Genomic DNA, 15598 nt, shown 5'->3' with positions numbered 1-15598 from the left:
CCTGATAAGCTCATGGTGTGGACCCACCACAAAGCAATACCACCTGCAAAACATGTGCACTACAGCCAGTTGGCAGCTGGGAGAGCAAAGCTCACCTGTCCACCACATGGAAATCCCCAAACATCGGGTACAAAAGGCATAATAAATATCATTGTCACCCGGAGGATGCAAATGACCAAGCTCCACAGCAGGCACTGGGGGAACCCATGGCTGGCCCGTCACCACACCTGGGCATCTGTAAGAGACCGAATGGCATTTGCTACGAGGAGGGCCTGGGTCTCAGCAGGTTTTGGATGCAAGGAACAAGACACACTCTGTCCCCTTACATGCACTTCTAGCACAGCCCCTGGGGATAAGGAGGAGATGGGTCTGGATGGAGCAGAGACAGAACTCTGTAGATGAAAAGGCTGGACAGGTGCACAGCATTGGTTAAAGAGGGAACTGAAGCCCATCTGAGGAATTGAGACTTGACAAGGAGGATGAGGGCCCAGGAGTCCACTGTTCTTTTCATCTGAGACTAAATGCAAGCACCTTGCCTTGCAGTCTATCTTGATCCCCTAAAAAACAGGGATGGAAGCTTTACCTGGTAGAAACTGCTCCACACGCTCAGGGTACAAATAGGATCCTACCTCCTACTTTTCTGAACAGTTTCCTGGGCCGCACAGGCCTATGAGCAGGAAATCCAGCAGGTCTGGCTTGGAGTGCCTCCCCACAAATATTATCCAAGAACGCGGGGAAGGAGCAAAGTTTAGCAACTGCAGGCCTGCCTCCCCTGCCTGCTTGGCCCTCCTCCTCCTCATCCCTCCCTTTCCCTCTCTTTCTCTTTTTAAGCCCCTTTGTCCCCTTCAAATTTAACTCAGTTTCCCCTTTCTCTATCCCTCCTCCCACTGGCTTTATATCTCCTTTTAAAAAATGCCTTTTAAATTGGTATTTGAAATTTTCTAAACATGATTCTATAATACAAACTCTGAAAAACTTCCTAGCAGCATGTCACAGCCATCACGCAAAATTACTCAAGGAGGCACTAAATAGGTGCTGATTACTCAAGCAGAAAAACTCATTTAAATGATTTAAAGTAAGTCATTATAGCACACTACTTTCCCAGTGACCTTCAAATATGTATTTTCTTTGTATAGTACATATAGTGTGACAGAAACCCCAGACACCACGCAGAAACTAGGGAGCCAAGAAAGTCACTGGCAAGTGTACCAGTACCCACTGGTACATGGGTGTCTTTCAAAGCTGAATTTAGTTCTATCTTTTATATTATTGAAAATGAAAACAAAATTTGATTATATACTATTCGCGAATGACAAAGACGGAGCTGTGGAGAGCGGGCAAACATAGAAAGCACTTTGATGGATACAGAAAGTTCTCTGGCTATGGGTGGGAGGGAAATCCATCCCCAGGACTGGAAGATATGTTTAAACAAAAGAAGGCCAAGAGAAAGCCATTTCTTCATCCAGGTCAATTTTCGTCACTCCAGGAGTTTTGGGGTCCAATCTCCAATCTCCTGTTTGCCACACTTTCTCCTTTGAGCTGTTGGTTTTGGATTTGCTTTTCGCAGCATACAAATATTTATTCACAATCAGCAAACAAAATGCCATTAAGATTTTGAAACAAAAGTGAAAACAAATAGAACAGTTTCTGGAACGTTGTAAGCTGTGCCTTAAAAGAATCAGTGAGGTACAAATTATTTCATTCACTCATTGGCTCCAAATTTGCATTTTTAAAATCTGGTTGCAGGTATCAACCCAACTTCTTCTGGAGACCATCAATATGAATAATTTCCATTAAAAGCAATTGATTGAAGTGAAAACACACGTAACGAAATGAACCACTTTAGAGTGAACAGTTAAGCGGGCTTCAGTCCGTTCACAGTGTTGCCGCCCCTCCACATCCCCCGCCCTCCCACCTGCCTTAAATGAGCTCCTGGGAAGTACCCATGAACTCCGATGCACCCCTGCTCCATCGGCTGCCTCCTCTCCCTTTCCAGCCCCCACATTCCTGCCCTTTCTCTGCTCAACTCCCCCATCTTCCCCCTCGGACGCTCATCCTCCTCCACACCCGCCTACGTTCTCCCTTCTTTGCCCTCGTCGTCCCCTCTCTTCCTCGTTCCTCGAGCTCCCTCTGCTCCCTCGAGGGTACTCAGGACCCGGCAACTCTGCACACCTCAGTGCCCCAGAGCCCTCGGAGTTCCTCCCCTTTCCCACCACGAAGCCTCTTTTTTTCCATTTATTTCCATCCCCATTTCCCGACCCCCATGTCTGGGGTCCCTGTCAATCTCCATCACCCCTGCCGCCCTATCTCCCCCTCCTTCCACGTCTCCTTTCCTGCACATTCCCAGCCCCCACCTAGCTCCTGCTCAGGTCTCCGTGGCTCACAGAGGGCCCTCCTCACCCTCCACTCTGCCCTGTCCAGCCCACCCCAACCCATCTCCTGGAACCCTTGTAAGGTCTCTCCCCGCCCAGTCTCTGCTGCGTCCATTTCCCACCCAAGTCTCTAAGCACCCCATTCCCCATCCTCTCCCATTTCCCCTCCTTATCCTCCCCCCCGACCCCAGGTCTCCCAGCGCCCCCTGCAAGGCCCTTCTTCCCTCCTTACCCATTCCCCACCCCCGCCCCGCCCAGGTCTCCCAGCGCCTCCTGCAGGCCCTCCTCCCCTTCTTATCCAAGCCCCCCAGGTTCCCCAGCGCCCCCCGCAGGCCCTCCTCCCTCCTTATCCATTCCCCACCAGGTCTCAGTGCCCCCTGCAGGCCCTTCTCCCCTCCTTATCCATTCCCGCCACCCCCGCCCAAGTCTCCCAGCGCCCCCTCCAGGCCCTCCTCCCTCCTTATCCATTCCCCTCCAGGTCTCCCAGCGCCCCTTGCAGGCCCCCCTCCACTCCTTATCCATTCCCCGCCAACGTCTCCCAGCGCCCCCTGCGGCCATCCTCTCCTCCTTATCCATTTCCCCCCCAGGTCTCCCAGCGCCCCCTACAGGGCTCTCCTCCCCTCCTCATTCCACCCCTCCCCCCAGTATCTCAGTGCATCCGGCGGGCCCTCCTCCCATCCTTATCCATTCCCCTCCCCTAGGTCTCCCAGCGCCCCCTGCAGGACCCCCTCCCCTCCTTATCCATTCCCCTACAAGGTATCCCAGCGCCCCCTGCAGGGCTCTCCTCCCCTCCTCATTCCACCCCTCCCCCAGTATCTCAGTGCCTCCTGCGGGCCCTCCTCCTCTCCTTATCCATTCCCCTCCCCCAGGTCTCCCAGCACCCCTTGCAGGCCCTCCTCCCCTCCTTATCCATTCCCCTCCCCCAGGTCTCCCAGCACCCCTTGCAGGACCTCCTCCCCTCCTTATCCATTCCCCTCCAAGGTCTCCCAGCGCCCCCTGCGGCCATCCTCTCCTCCTTATCCATTTCCCCCCCAGGTCTCCCAGCGCCCCCTACAGGGCTCTCCTCCCCTCCTCATTCCACCCCTCCCCCCAGTATCTCAGTGCATCCGGCGGGCCCTCCTCCCATCCTTATCCATTCCCCTCCCCTAGGTCTCCCAGCGCCCCCTGCAGGACCCCCTCCCCTCCTTATCCATTCCCCTACAAGGTATCCCAGCGCCCCCTGCAGGGCTCTCCTCCCCTCCTCATTCCACCCCTCCCCCAGTATCTCAGTGCCTCCTGCGGGCCCTCCTCCTCTCCTTATCCATTCCCCTCCCCCAGGTCTCCCAGCACCCCTTGCAGGCCCTCCTCCCCTCCTTATCCATTCCCCTCCCCCAGGTCTCCCAGCACCCCTTGCAGGACCTCCTCCCCTCCTTATCCATTCCCCTCCAAGGTCTCCCAGCGCCCCCTGCGGGCCCTGCTCCCCTCTTATCCATTCCCCCACAAGGTCTCCCAGTGCCCCCTTCAGGGCTTTCCTTCCCTCCTCATTCCACCAATCCCCCGAGTACCTCAGTGCCTCCTTGCGGGCCCTCCTCCCCTCCTCATCCATTCCCCCACCCCTCGCCCCCCGCAGGGCTCCCAGGGCCCCCTGCAGACCCTCCTCCCCTCGTCCTCTCCTATCCATCCCCCAGGTCTCCCAAGAACCCCTGCAGACCCTCCTCCCCTCCTTATCCATTACCCTCACCTCAGGTCTCCCCGCCCCCCTGCAGGGCTCTCCCCGCCCCCCTGCAGGGCTCTCCCCTCCTCATTCCACCCCTCCCCCCGGTATCTCAGTGCCTCCTGTTGGCCCTCCTACCCTCCTTATCCATTCCCCTCCCCTAGGTGTCACAGGCCCCCTGCAGGCCCCCCTCCCCTCCTTATCCATTACCCACCACCCCTCTCGGGTCTCCCAGCCCCCCTGCAGGGCTATCCTCCCCGCCTCATTCCACCCCTCCCCCCCTCATTCCACCCCTCCCCCCAGTATCTCAGTGCCTCCTGTGGGCCCTCCTCCCCTCCTTATCCATTGCCCCTCAGGTCTCCCAGGCCCCCTGCAGGCCCTCGTGCCCTCCTTAGTCCCCCCCCCCCCCCCGTCTCCCAGCGCCCCCTGCGGGGCCCTCCTCCCTTCCTCATCCACTTCAACCCCAAGGTATTTCCGTGCGCCTGCAGGACCCTCCTCCCCTCCTTAGGCGCCCCCCCCCACCAACCCGGTCTTCCAGTGCCCCCTGCAGGCTCTCCTCCCCTCCTTATCCACCCCCACCCCAGGTCTCCCAGTGCCCTGTATGGGACCCTCCTCCCCTCCTCATCCACCCCCCCAGGTCCACCAGTGCCGCCTGCGGGGTCCTCCTCATCCGTGCTCCCCCTCCCCCTCCCTACTCCCCTTCCCCCCTGCCCCCACAGTACATCACCCCTCCCCCAACCCTGCCTGGCTCCGCCCCCTTCACGCCCCCTCTTTTCCGCTCCGCGCCTGCGCACTGCCACCCTCCACTCTCGCGCCAGCCCTGCGGCGGCTGGCTGTGGGCTGCAGCACGCGGTGCACGAGGCAGAGCCCACAAGCGAAAGACGGAGTGGGCCGGGCATTCCGGCCCCGCCTTCCGCGGTGAGGGGCCAGTCCCGGGCAGGGTCAAGCCCACCTGCTCTCCTCCAAGAACATGGGCTGTTCTGGGCGTGGGCGGAGGGAGGGGCTGGCCGGAAAGGCCCAAGGGCGGGCGGCAGACGCTGAGGGGCTGCCTGGGAGGGTCGGGGCGGGGCGGGGCGTGGGGGGCAGGGTAAAGCAGGGACCCTGCCAGGCCTCCGAAGGAGTGTGCTTGGTCTGGCTGAGGGCTGCTTGGCCAAGTCTGGGTGGGCTCGAGGCCACTAGGCCCAAAGCCTGCCTGGCTCTGAGGGTGCTAGGTCTAGAACCGTGCACGAGGGGAAGGCCTGCTCGGGCCCGAACCTCGCTAGGCCCAGGTTGTGCACTGGCCCGGGGCCTGCTTGGACCTGAAACTTGCTAGGCCCAGGATGTGCACTGGCCGAGAGCCTGCTGGGCCCAAACCTTACTAGGCCCAGGGTGTTCACTGACTGAACCGGCTCAGGCCTAACCTTGCTAGGCCCAGGATGTGCACTGGCCCGGGGCCTGCTCGGGCCCGAACCTCGCTAGGCCCAGGATGTGCACTGGCCGAGAGCCTGCTGGGCCCAGACCTTACTAGGCCCAGGATGTTCACTGACTGAACCGGCTCAGGCCTAACCTTGCTAGGCCCAGGATATGCACTGGGCCAGAGTGTGCTCAGGCGGAACCTTGCCAGGCGCAGGATGTGTGCTGGCCCAAAGCCTGCTGAGGCCCAAACCTGTTCGTTCTAGGGTTTTGTACAAAATCCTGCTTTAGCCTAAATCCTGCTTAGCCTTGACCCGCTCCTAGACCCAGGCCAGATCAGCATTGTTCTGACCCTACTAGGTCCAAAACCTTTTGAGGCTAGACCTTGTTTCAACTCCAAAGCCTGCTCGGTTCCAGCACCCCCCATCCCTCCTCATACCACCCCCTTCTCCCCCTATGAAAACCGCTTGCTTATTTTTCAAACAGGCCAAGTCATTATGGCAGCCACTGAGATCTCTGTCCTTTCTGAGCAATTCACCAAAATCAAAGAACTCGAGTTGATGCCGGAAAAAGGCCTGAAGGAGGAGGAAAAAGACGGAGTGTGCAGAGAGAAAGACCATCGGAGCCCTAGTGAGTTGGAGGCCGAGCGTACCTCTGGGGCCTTCCAGGACAGCGTCCTGGAGGAAGAAGTGGAGCTGGTGCTGGCCCCCTCGGAGGAGAGCGAGAAACACATCCTGACCCTGCAGACGGTGCACTTCACTTCTGAAGCTGTGGAGTTGCAGGATATGAGCTTGCTGAGCATACAGCAGCAAGAAGGGGTGCAGGTGGTGGTGCAGCAGCCTGGCCCTGGGTTGCTGTGGCTTGAGGAAGGGCCCCGGCAGAGCCTGCAGCAGTATGCGGCCATTGGTATCCAGCAAGAGCTGTACTCCCTGCAAGAGATAGAGGTGTTACAGTTCCACGCTCTAGAGGAGAATGTGATGGTGGCCAGTGAAGACAGTAAGTTAGCGGTGAGCCTGGCTGAAACTGCTGGACTGATCAAGGTACAGTTGGTTTTAATAAACAACCCCTTACATGAAAAAGAAAAAATTCAAGTCGGCTTTTATGCAATATTATGTCTGGACAAGGTATTTTGCAGTTGCAAATTAAAGACAGTACAAATACTTCCTAGGAAAATCTTGAGAGTTCTTAGGTTCTTTTTTTAAAAAGAGTTTTAAAAGTGGTGCTAATTGGAATAGTGTAAGGCGCATTATGTTTTAAAAAAAAGTGTTAAGTTTCACTGCCACAACCCTGATGCGAAATAATTAACATTGTGATGCATAATCTTCAACTTTTGCTTTTCTTTTTGTTTTCTGTACTTCATCCAGGCAAAAGTCTAACTATACTGAAATTAATAGTATCATATTTGAATATTTGTTGTTGTTTATTAGCTCGAGGAAGGGCAGGAGAAGAACCAGTTATTGGCTGAAAGAACAAAGGAGCAGCTCTTTTTTGTGGAAACAATGTCAGGAGATGAAAGAAGTGACGAAATTGTTCTCACAGTTTCAAATTCAAATGTGGAAGAACAAGAGGATCAACCTACAGCTGGTCAAGCAGATGCTGAAAAGGCCAGATCTACAAAAAATCAAAGAAAGACAAAGGGTAGGCCAGTTCATCTCATAGAATAGACTCCCTAAAACTGGGCTGGTGTTTTTCTTTATGGGCAGGTGATGGTAATTGAAGTTTTAAGTGGTTGACTTTTACTTTCAAAATGTCAGGAAATGGGAGAAATTTTAAACTAATGTTCTGTATTGTGAATCAAATCCAGAAGGGTTTTGCACTTTACACACAAACGTTTTGAAAGCGCAGTAAAAATGTTCCCACAAAGCCTTGTGCACGTAAGCATAGAAGACCAAGCCCTGGTCTCTGCTGCCTAGTTTGCAGCCCCAGAGGGATATGGGGGACAAGTCATTACAGGACAGGTGGTGAGGCCTCGTGTGCTTCAGGGCCAAGAGAAGGAGTGATTCCTCCTTCAGGAAGCCGTAGAGGGTTCCTTCTAAGGGAGGTGATATTTAGGTGAGTCCAGGACAAAGAAGCCACTAAGATGGGGATCAGGATTCCAAGTACTAGGAAGTGGTCTGGGCGTGTAGCTCTGGAAGTATTTACTTTGTATCTGAGGGTGGAGAGCTCTGCTGTGTCTGTAGAGCTGGGTGGGTGCTCAGAGAGGTGGATGGGTCCAGATTAGGAAGACTCTGAAGCAATATTAAAGGCATATTAAACTGAGATTGCATTCCAGCAGCCCACAGGATGAATTTGTCCTATGAAAATAATTTGTTTGGCTTATTTTTTAAAAATATTAGTTTCTCACTTATTTAAATCAACATATTTCACCCCCAAAATTTCAATTTCTAGCTCTTTTAAATTATATCCGGCAACATTTGGCACAGTTTTCCTTCCTCCTGGCATCAGGTGCCTGGGATTGGAAGGTGACTCAGTTTAGAAAAGGAGAATGCCAACCAAACACACTGCCACCACCACCCCATTCTTACATGTGGTCAGGGCCCTTCACTTAGGTTTCTTGCCTCTGCCTTCCATAGGTGGTTGAGTTTGCAGCCTTTTGGTACATGGTAGTTTCTCATATGTTTAAATCAAGAGCTTTGCACCCCAAGTTTTACAATTTCTAGCTCATTTTTAGGTTTTTGATATATTCAAATTTGTAGACCCATCAACACTGTCTAAATTCCAGAATATTTTTATCACCCCAATAAGAGGCCTGTACCGATTAGGCAGTCACTTCCTACTCTGTTCCTCCTAGCCCCTGGCTACCACTAATCTACTTTTTGTTTCCATAGATTTTCCTGTTCTGGACATTTTCCAGAAGTTGAATCATATATGTATACCATGTGCCTTTCGTGTCTAGATTCTTGAGCTTAGCATCATGTTTGCAGGGTTTGTTGGTATTGTAGCATGTGTCAGCGCTTCATTCGTTTTTAATGGCTAAGTAATAATCCCTGTATGGGTATAGCACATTTTATTTATCCATTCATTCACTGATGCACACTGCAATTGTGTCCACCTTTCAGCAAGTGTGAATGGTGCTCTTATGACCATCTGTGTACAAGTTTTTTGTTTGAGCACCTGTTTCCAGTTCTTTTGCGTATATACTTAGGAGTGGAATTGCTGGATGGTGTGGTTACTCTATGTTTAATTTTTTGAGGAGCTACCACACTATTTTCCATAGCAGCTGCACCAATTTGAATTTGCACCAGCAGTGTGTGTAGCTTCCAGTTTCTCCACATCCTCACCAACGCTTGTTTTCCATTTGTTGTTATTGTTTAATTATAGCCATCCTAGCAGGTGTGAAGAGGTATCTCGTTGTAGTTTTGGTTTCCATTTCTCTAATGACGAAGGGTGTTGACTATCTCTTCATGTTTTCATTGGTCACTTACGTATCTTCTTTGGAAAAAATGGCTATTCAAATCTTTGGCCCATTTTTAACTGGCACTGTGTTAGCTTCCCAGGGATGCCATGACAAAGTGCCACAAACTGAGTGGCTTCAAACAACAGAAACATACCTCTCACAGTTATAGAAGCTACGAGTGTGAAATTGAGGTGTTGGCAAAGCCGTGCTCTCTTGCAAGGCTGTCGGGGAGAATATATTTCATGCCTTTCTCTTAGCTTCTGGTATTGCCAGCAGTCGTGCCATTCATTGGCTTGCAGATGCATTACTCCAATCTCTGCCTCTGTTATCACATGGAATTATTCCTGTATGTCTCTACATCTCTTTTCGTCTTCTTATAAGGACGCCAGTCATATTGGCTTATGACCCACCTTCATCCAGCATGACCTCAGCTTAGCTTGATCGCATCTGCAAAGACCCTTTCTGCACATAAGATCACATTCACAGGTATCTGGCATGAGGACTTCACGTATTTTTGCAGGGGTCACAACTCAACCCATAAACCTTCTATTCCAAGTTGGTTGAGTATTTTATCAAGAAAACGGTGTTGGATTATATGAAATGCTTTTTCTGCATCTATTGAGATGATCATGTGTTGTTGTTTTTTTCATCATTCTGTTAATATAGCTTGGATTGTTATTTTCAAGGCCACCCCTGAGCTAGGGAGCAGAGAATGGAACCAGAATAAGTTAGAATTCCACCAAGCTCTCTTTTTTACTGAGACTCAGCTAGATTTTTTAAATTGTTTCCCCTGGTTGCTGGAAGCTTCCAGTTAGTTTCCAGGGTCCTGAAAAAGTTGCTTGTGACATTTTTTTGCCAGTTGTTTTCATTGCCTTTATGGAGGGATGGATTTTGAGAATAACATCTCAGCTATATTCTGTATTTGATGATTCCAACATCTGAAGTCTTTGTAGGTCTGAGTCTTCTGTTTGTTTCCGCTGCCCTTGCACTGGCATCTTATTTATCACTGTGAGCTGATTGGTTCTTTTTACTGTTATCTATGGGAATCCCTTGGAGCCTGGGGTGAAAGTGGGTTCTTCAAGGGATGGTATATATTAATTTCTGCCAGGCAGTGATGGTCAAAAACTATCTTAAACCAGATCCCCCAAGGGTTACTGTTAGAACCACCCAGGACATGCTCACTGGGGCCACCTTCCCTCTTTGGAGCCATCTTCTTAGGGCAAATGTTTTCACCTCTCCATCAGTGCTAGACCAGCATCATCCAAGAGAACTTCCTTTGCTGATGGAAATGGTCTTTATCTGCCCTGTTCAGTACAGTGCCCACTATCTCCATGTGGCCTTTGGGCAGTTGAAATGCGGCTTACAACAGAGAAACTAAATGTTTAATTATATTTAATTTTAATTAAGTCCAAATTTAAGAGTCACACATGACTTATGGCTGTGGTTTTGGATGGCACCATTCTAGATGGTTTTTCTTGCAGTCCCCTGGCTAGAGAGAAGGATGCAGAGATGGGGCGGGTTATCTTTAGTTCACCCTACAGAGAATGCAGGGCCACATTTCTCGGGCGCCCCACTTCAGGTAGGCGGTGTGCCTTTTCTCATCTCTCCTTAGGTCTACAAGACATTCTGAAATGTTCAGGCATCTCCTCCCTAGCATTTTTTTTCTCAGCAAGAAGGATGAGCAGAGTACCTAGTCCACTCTGTGCCCAGAAACAGACATCGGCCCATCTTGAAACAGCGAAAATGCATTGTTCATTATCCAGGAACATGGTGTCCTGAATTGCTTCGATCAGCTTGTGGATATAAATAGCATTTGCTATTGTTCAGTTCCCACGTTAGTTGAAAGGACGATGTGCTGATTTACTTTCACGTATTTAAATGGAATTTGAACCTCTAACAAATACATAAACTGTCTATTTCCTCCCTATAGGAGCAAAACAAACCTTCCACTGTGATGTCTGCATGTTCACCTCTTCTAGAATGTCGAGTTTTAATCGTCATATGAAAACTCACACCAATGAGAAGCCTCACCTGTGTCACCTCTGCCTGAAAACCTTCCGTACGGTCACTCTGCTGCGGAACCATGTTAACACCCACACAGGTAAAACTGCCGGGAAGGCTGTTTCTCTGGAATGATGTGTGTTAAGGCTTATGTTAAGAATGTGAATCCACCTGTTTCTACAGTAGAATCGTGTAACATTTTATACTTTAGTTTTGTCTTCTTTTTCTTGAATTTCCATTAAAAATACTGTTACAAAGATTTTTCTCACATGCATCTGTGGTATTTATAGTTTAAGGAGCCTCTTCTTAATTTTTAAAGCATTTTTGAGACTGAGTGTAATTAAAAAGCTATGAATTCCTTGGAATGTTTCTGGTTAAGTCTTGTTTTGAAAGTATGAACTATGTGATTTTACAGGAACCAGGCCCTACAAGTGTAACGACTGCAACATGGCATTTGTCACCAGTGGAGAACTCGTCCGACACACGCGCTATAAACATACTCATGAGAAACCCTTTAAATGTTCCATGTGCAAGTATGCCAGTGTGGAGGTAAAGCCATTCTTGGACTTGAAGCTTCATGGCATCTTAGTAGAGGCTGCTGTACAAGTTACTCCAAGTGTAACTAACAGTAGAATCTGTTACAAACAGGCTTTTTATTATTCATATAAAATTTATGCAGGAAATAATATGCATTCTCTTTTATGAAGTTAAAATAGAAAATTGGATTTCTTTGTTTCTTTGATTACTAATTAGTGAAAATAATATGTAAAGGTCTACAAATTACAAATAAACCATCTGTGGTCAAGAAATAAGTCCCAGATTTGTTTAAAAGTTCTGCATTTTATCTAGTACTCTGGGCCACAAAATCAAAATGTATTTGCTCTAACGTAGAATGCAGATCCAATCTCAATGTTGGCTGAAATTTTTGAGCTTGATTAGATACAAAGCAGCTTGCTCGAAGATTTAAGCATAGACGTTTCTGTTTTTAATTACAGAGAGACCACCCTTTTCAAACTTCAGGTGTGCCATAGTCATTTTAATTAATTTGCTTTATTTGTACCTTCTAACAGGTTTGGCGGTACTCACGTGAAACAGGCAGAGCACTGCTTTTACTAGTCAGTACCAGTTTCTACCAGTTAATTGTCAGGGTCTCACTGTGTGCTGGGAAACAGGCTGAGGCCCGGTTTTGAGCCTGGTCGGGACTGGGTTGACAGTACACCCAAATGGAACTAAGTTAAAGGGAACAGCTGAAGATTAAATATAGTAACAGTGCAGCCGGGTTTCACAAATTGGGAAATTTCATGGTTAGGGTCAGAATTTGATTCCAAGAACTTTTTTCTGCTGTTACTATTTTTAAAAAAATTATTTCTCATCTGAGTTAAAGGTTGTGATTGTAGTATGAGAATGCAAAATAGAGGGTTCAGGGAACAGAGTCACCTGGGGATCCTAAGCCTGGAGTGGACTTTTTGTTGGTGTCCTGCCAGTGCTTAGTACAAACTTCCTAGGTCCACGAGACCCTCCCCCAGTGCCAGCGGTCTGCACGCAGCCTGTGGGAGGTAGCCTCAGCACAGGGGTCTCTATTGCTGCCATAGCCCCCCATTTTTGCAGTCTCCTCAAGTCTTGCCATGCTTGTTTGTTCCCTCATCCCATCCCGTGACAAAAATGGCAGCAGGAACGTATCAAAGCTGTGGTGCAGATGTGCCCCTTTTTTAAAAAAAGCTTTTGAATTGGCCGGGTGCGGTGGCTCACGCCTGCAATCCCAGCACTTTGGGAGGCCAAGGTGAGCGTATTGCTTGAGGTCAGGAGTTCAAAACCAGCCTGGCCAACATGGTGAAACCCTGTCTCTACTAAAAATACAAAAAATTAGCCAGGTGTGGTGGCACATGCCTGTAGTCCTAGCTACTCAGGAGGCTGAGGCAGGAAAATCACTTGAATCTGGGAAGCAGAGGTTCCAGTGAGCTGAAATCGCGTGATCCAGTCTGGACGAGAGTGAGACACTGTCTCAAAAAAAAAAAAAAAAAAAAGCATTTGAACTCCCATTGTCCTCCCATCCCACCTTTAAGAGTCATCCAGAGTCTTTTTTAATGGCCTTCTTTGCTCATTCACACCACTTACCCTCCTCAAAACTTTCATGCTATACAGTTTTTAAAATTCTTTTTGTTTTGCTTTCTAATATACTTGAAGGCATTCACTTTTCTTCTGAAAACCTAAGTGAAATTTTTTGGCTTGGCTGTTGTTTTCCATTCTAAGCCTTCTTTTGTTCTCGAGTGTTCCTTAGGCTTCTGTGCGCTCATCACTTACTGGGGAGGCAGATGGAGTGTGGCATCCCTGGGTCACCAGCAGGACTGATGCAGCTTCCTGATGTCTGTAGTCCACGTGTAGCTGATGCCCCCATTTCCTGCTAGCAGTAGATAAGGGCCTGTGATACACGAATACAGAATAAGAATAGTTCTAGAAGGCAATCAACGAGTCAGGCAGTGAATGCTCAAATGGGAGGTATTATGTTGTTTGCTATTTAACTGATTGCCTGGGATACATAATTACTCAAATTAGAATTTAATTTCTTCTACTTAAAACTTAATTCTTCTTAGGAACCCGCTGTCACATGGCACCAATGCTGAATAGCCAGGGACACCTTCCTCCACTCACACTGTTACCCTGGGGCCAGCCAGGGTGGAGTCTGCAGGACTTGTGACCATGAGGCAAGACATACAGATGTTCCTCCATTAAAGAGCTAGGGTTTCGTTTTTATTTTATTTTATTTTTTTTTGAGACATGGTCTGACTCTGTTACCCTGGTTGGAGTGCAGTGGTGTGATCTTGGCTCTTTGCAGCCTCAGCCTCCCAGGCTCAAACAGTCCTGCCACCTCAGCCTCTCGAGTAGCTGGGACCACAGGTGTGTGCCACCATACCTAGCTCATTTTTAATTTTTGGTGGAGACAGGGTTTTGCTATGTTGCCCAGGCTGGTCTCAAACTCCTCAGCTCAGGTGATCCACCCCTCTCAGCCTCCCAAAGTGCTGGGATTACAGGCGTGAGCCACCACACCCAACAAGAGCTAGAGTTTCAAGATTTTCACTTTATGCAAGGAAAAAAAAATGTTTGCCTTTGTGCTTTTACAGTGTAATCTAAATTTTGTAACTATTGAGCATATATTGCCTTAGAAATGACAACAAAATCTTGTATGGCATTCGGCAGGTAGGCTTAAAGTGAAGGTGAACGTGAAAGTCTCTCAGAACTGCTGCTCATTTTCCCTAAAGGAGCTTATACACACACACATCAAATGAGATAAAATCGCCCATAACAAATGATCAAAAGTGATGACTTTTTCATGTTTTTTCAGTGAGTGAAATATGCTCTGGTGCTCTGTTAAAATATGATTAATTTAAATCTCTTTTACAATGCTGATTAATGGAAGACTCTGCCATTTTTTAGTTTCTATTGCAACGAACATCATTTATGTATTCATTAGGCAAGTAAATTGAAGCGCCATGTCCGATCCCACACTGGGGAGCGCCCCTTTCAGTGTTGCCAGTGCAGCTATGCCAGCAGAGACACCTACAAGCTGAAACGCCACATGAGAACGCACTCAGGTAAGGGCTCTGGTGCTGAAGGCCTGATACCTACAGTGTTAACTCTTAAAGCAAGCTTTAAAAAATTACTTTTTATTGGCACAATTAAAGTTCAAAGGTAAAAGTGGATTTTTGCGTGCCTTCATGATACGAGAATCTTGATCTGTACCTTTATTTAGCAGTAAGAGAGTCTGCATAGATACTGTGCCACAACCCCACTTTGTGGAGTAAAACACAAAATATTTGCTTCCGTAGATTTTTCAGGTATTTAAAACTCAACTCCTGGCCAGGCATGGTGGCTCAAACCTGTAATCCCAGCACTTTGGGAGGCTGAGGCAGGAGGATCCCTTGAGTCCAGGAGTTTGAGACCAGCCTGGTCAACATAGGGAGACCCTGTCTCTACGAGTAATTTAAAAATTAGCTGGGCCTGGTGGCGTGATCCCAGCTACTTGGGAGGCTGAAGCAGGAGAATCACTTGAACCCAGGAGGTTGAGGCTGCAGTGAGCCGGGATTGTGCCACTACACTCCAGCCTGGGTGACAGTGAGAACCTGTCTCAAAAAAAAAGTAAATAAAAATAAATAAAAGTCAACTCCTTAATTCATTCTTCAACTTTAAGGCAAAACATAAAGTGTGCTGGTTTTGTAACAGAGGTACTTGATGTCTTGTGTTAAGAATACGTTTATGTGTACTTCTTGGTTATTCATACAGCCCTATGGATGTGAACCACCTTGAACTCTTGCGTAGCCACCAGATGCGGGGAAGTCATGTCTCTAGTCCATCATGGACACAGCTGTACTTGACATAAGCTGTCTGGGCTTGATTCGGGAGTCTCATACTAATTGGGGGTTGTCCGGTGAGAAGGGGGTTGATAAAGGAGGCTTGGGGCAAAAGAAACACTTTCAGCACAGGTGGCCTTTGGCAAGGATCAGGCCTGGAGGGGGAATCACTTTGTTGTCTGCATCTCAGGTGAGAAGCCTTACGAATGCCACATCTGCCACACCCGCTTCACCCAGAGCGGGACCATGAAAATACATATTCTGCAGAAACATGGCGAAAATGTCCCCAAATACCAGTGTCCCCACTGTGCCACCATCATTGCACGGAAAAGCGACCTACGTGAGTGGTTTAGCGATCTTTCTTTTACTACAGCATTTGCAGGCTCTTTGGAGTGAG

The 15598-nt window shown here is 48.8% G+C and overlaps 1 protein-coding gene across 5 annotated transcripts in view; it reads left to right on the top strand.

Moving 5' to 3' along the window:
* The first annotated feature begins 4349 nt into the window (after positions 1–4349).
* The window catches only part of CTCFL (CCCTC-binding factor like), a 28770-nt gene continuing 17521 nt past the window's right edge, over positions 4350–15598 (top strand). For 3 of the 5 annotated variants that reach the window (XM_054674389.2, XM_054674388.2, XM_063802663.1), the window contains exons 1-7: positions 4871–4983; positions 5944–6497; positions 6885–7095; positions 10785–10955; positions 11271–11404; positions 14325–14445; positions 15392–15541. In XM_054674389.2, the coding sequence (XP_054530364.1) occupies positions 5955–6497; positions 6885–7095; positions 10785–10955; positions 11271–11404; positions 14325–14445; positions 15392–15541 (1330 nt within the window). In that variant the 5' untranslated portion in view covers positions 4871–4983; positions 5944–5954. Of the gene's footprint in view, positions 4984–5943; positions 6498–6884; positions 7096–10784; positions 10956–11270; positions 11405–14324; positions 14446–15391; positions 15542–15598 lie in introns of all 5 variants that reach the window. The other 2 variants (XM_054674390.2, XM_054674391.2) reach the window with 2 other exon arrangements.

The sequence above is a fragment of the Pan troglodytes genome, chromosome 21, assembly GCF_028858775.2.
Source record: "Pan troglodytes isolate AG18354 chromosome 21, NHGRI_mPanTro3-v2.0_pri, whole genome shotgun sequence".
In the NCBI taxonomy this organism is placed as follows: Eukaryota; Metazoa; Chordata; class Mammalia; order Primates; family Hominidae; genus Pan; species Pan troglodytes.
This window is presented reverse-complemented; position numbering and strand designations above follow the sequence as displayed.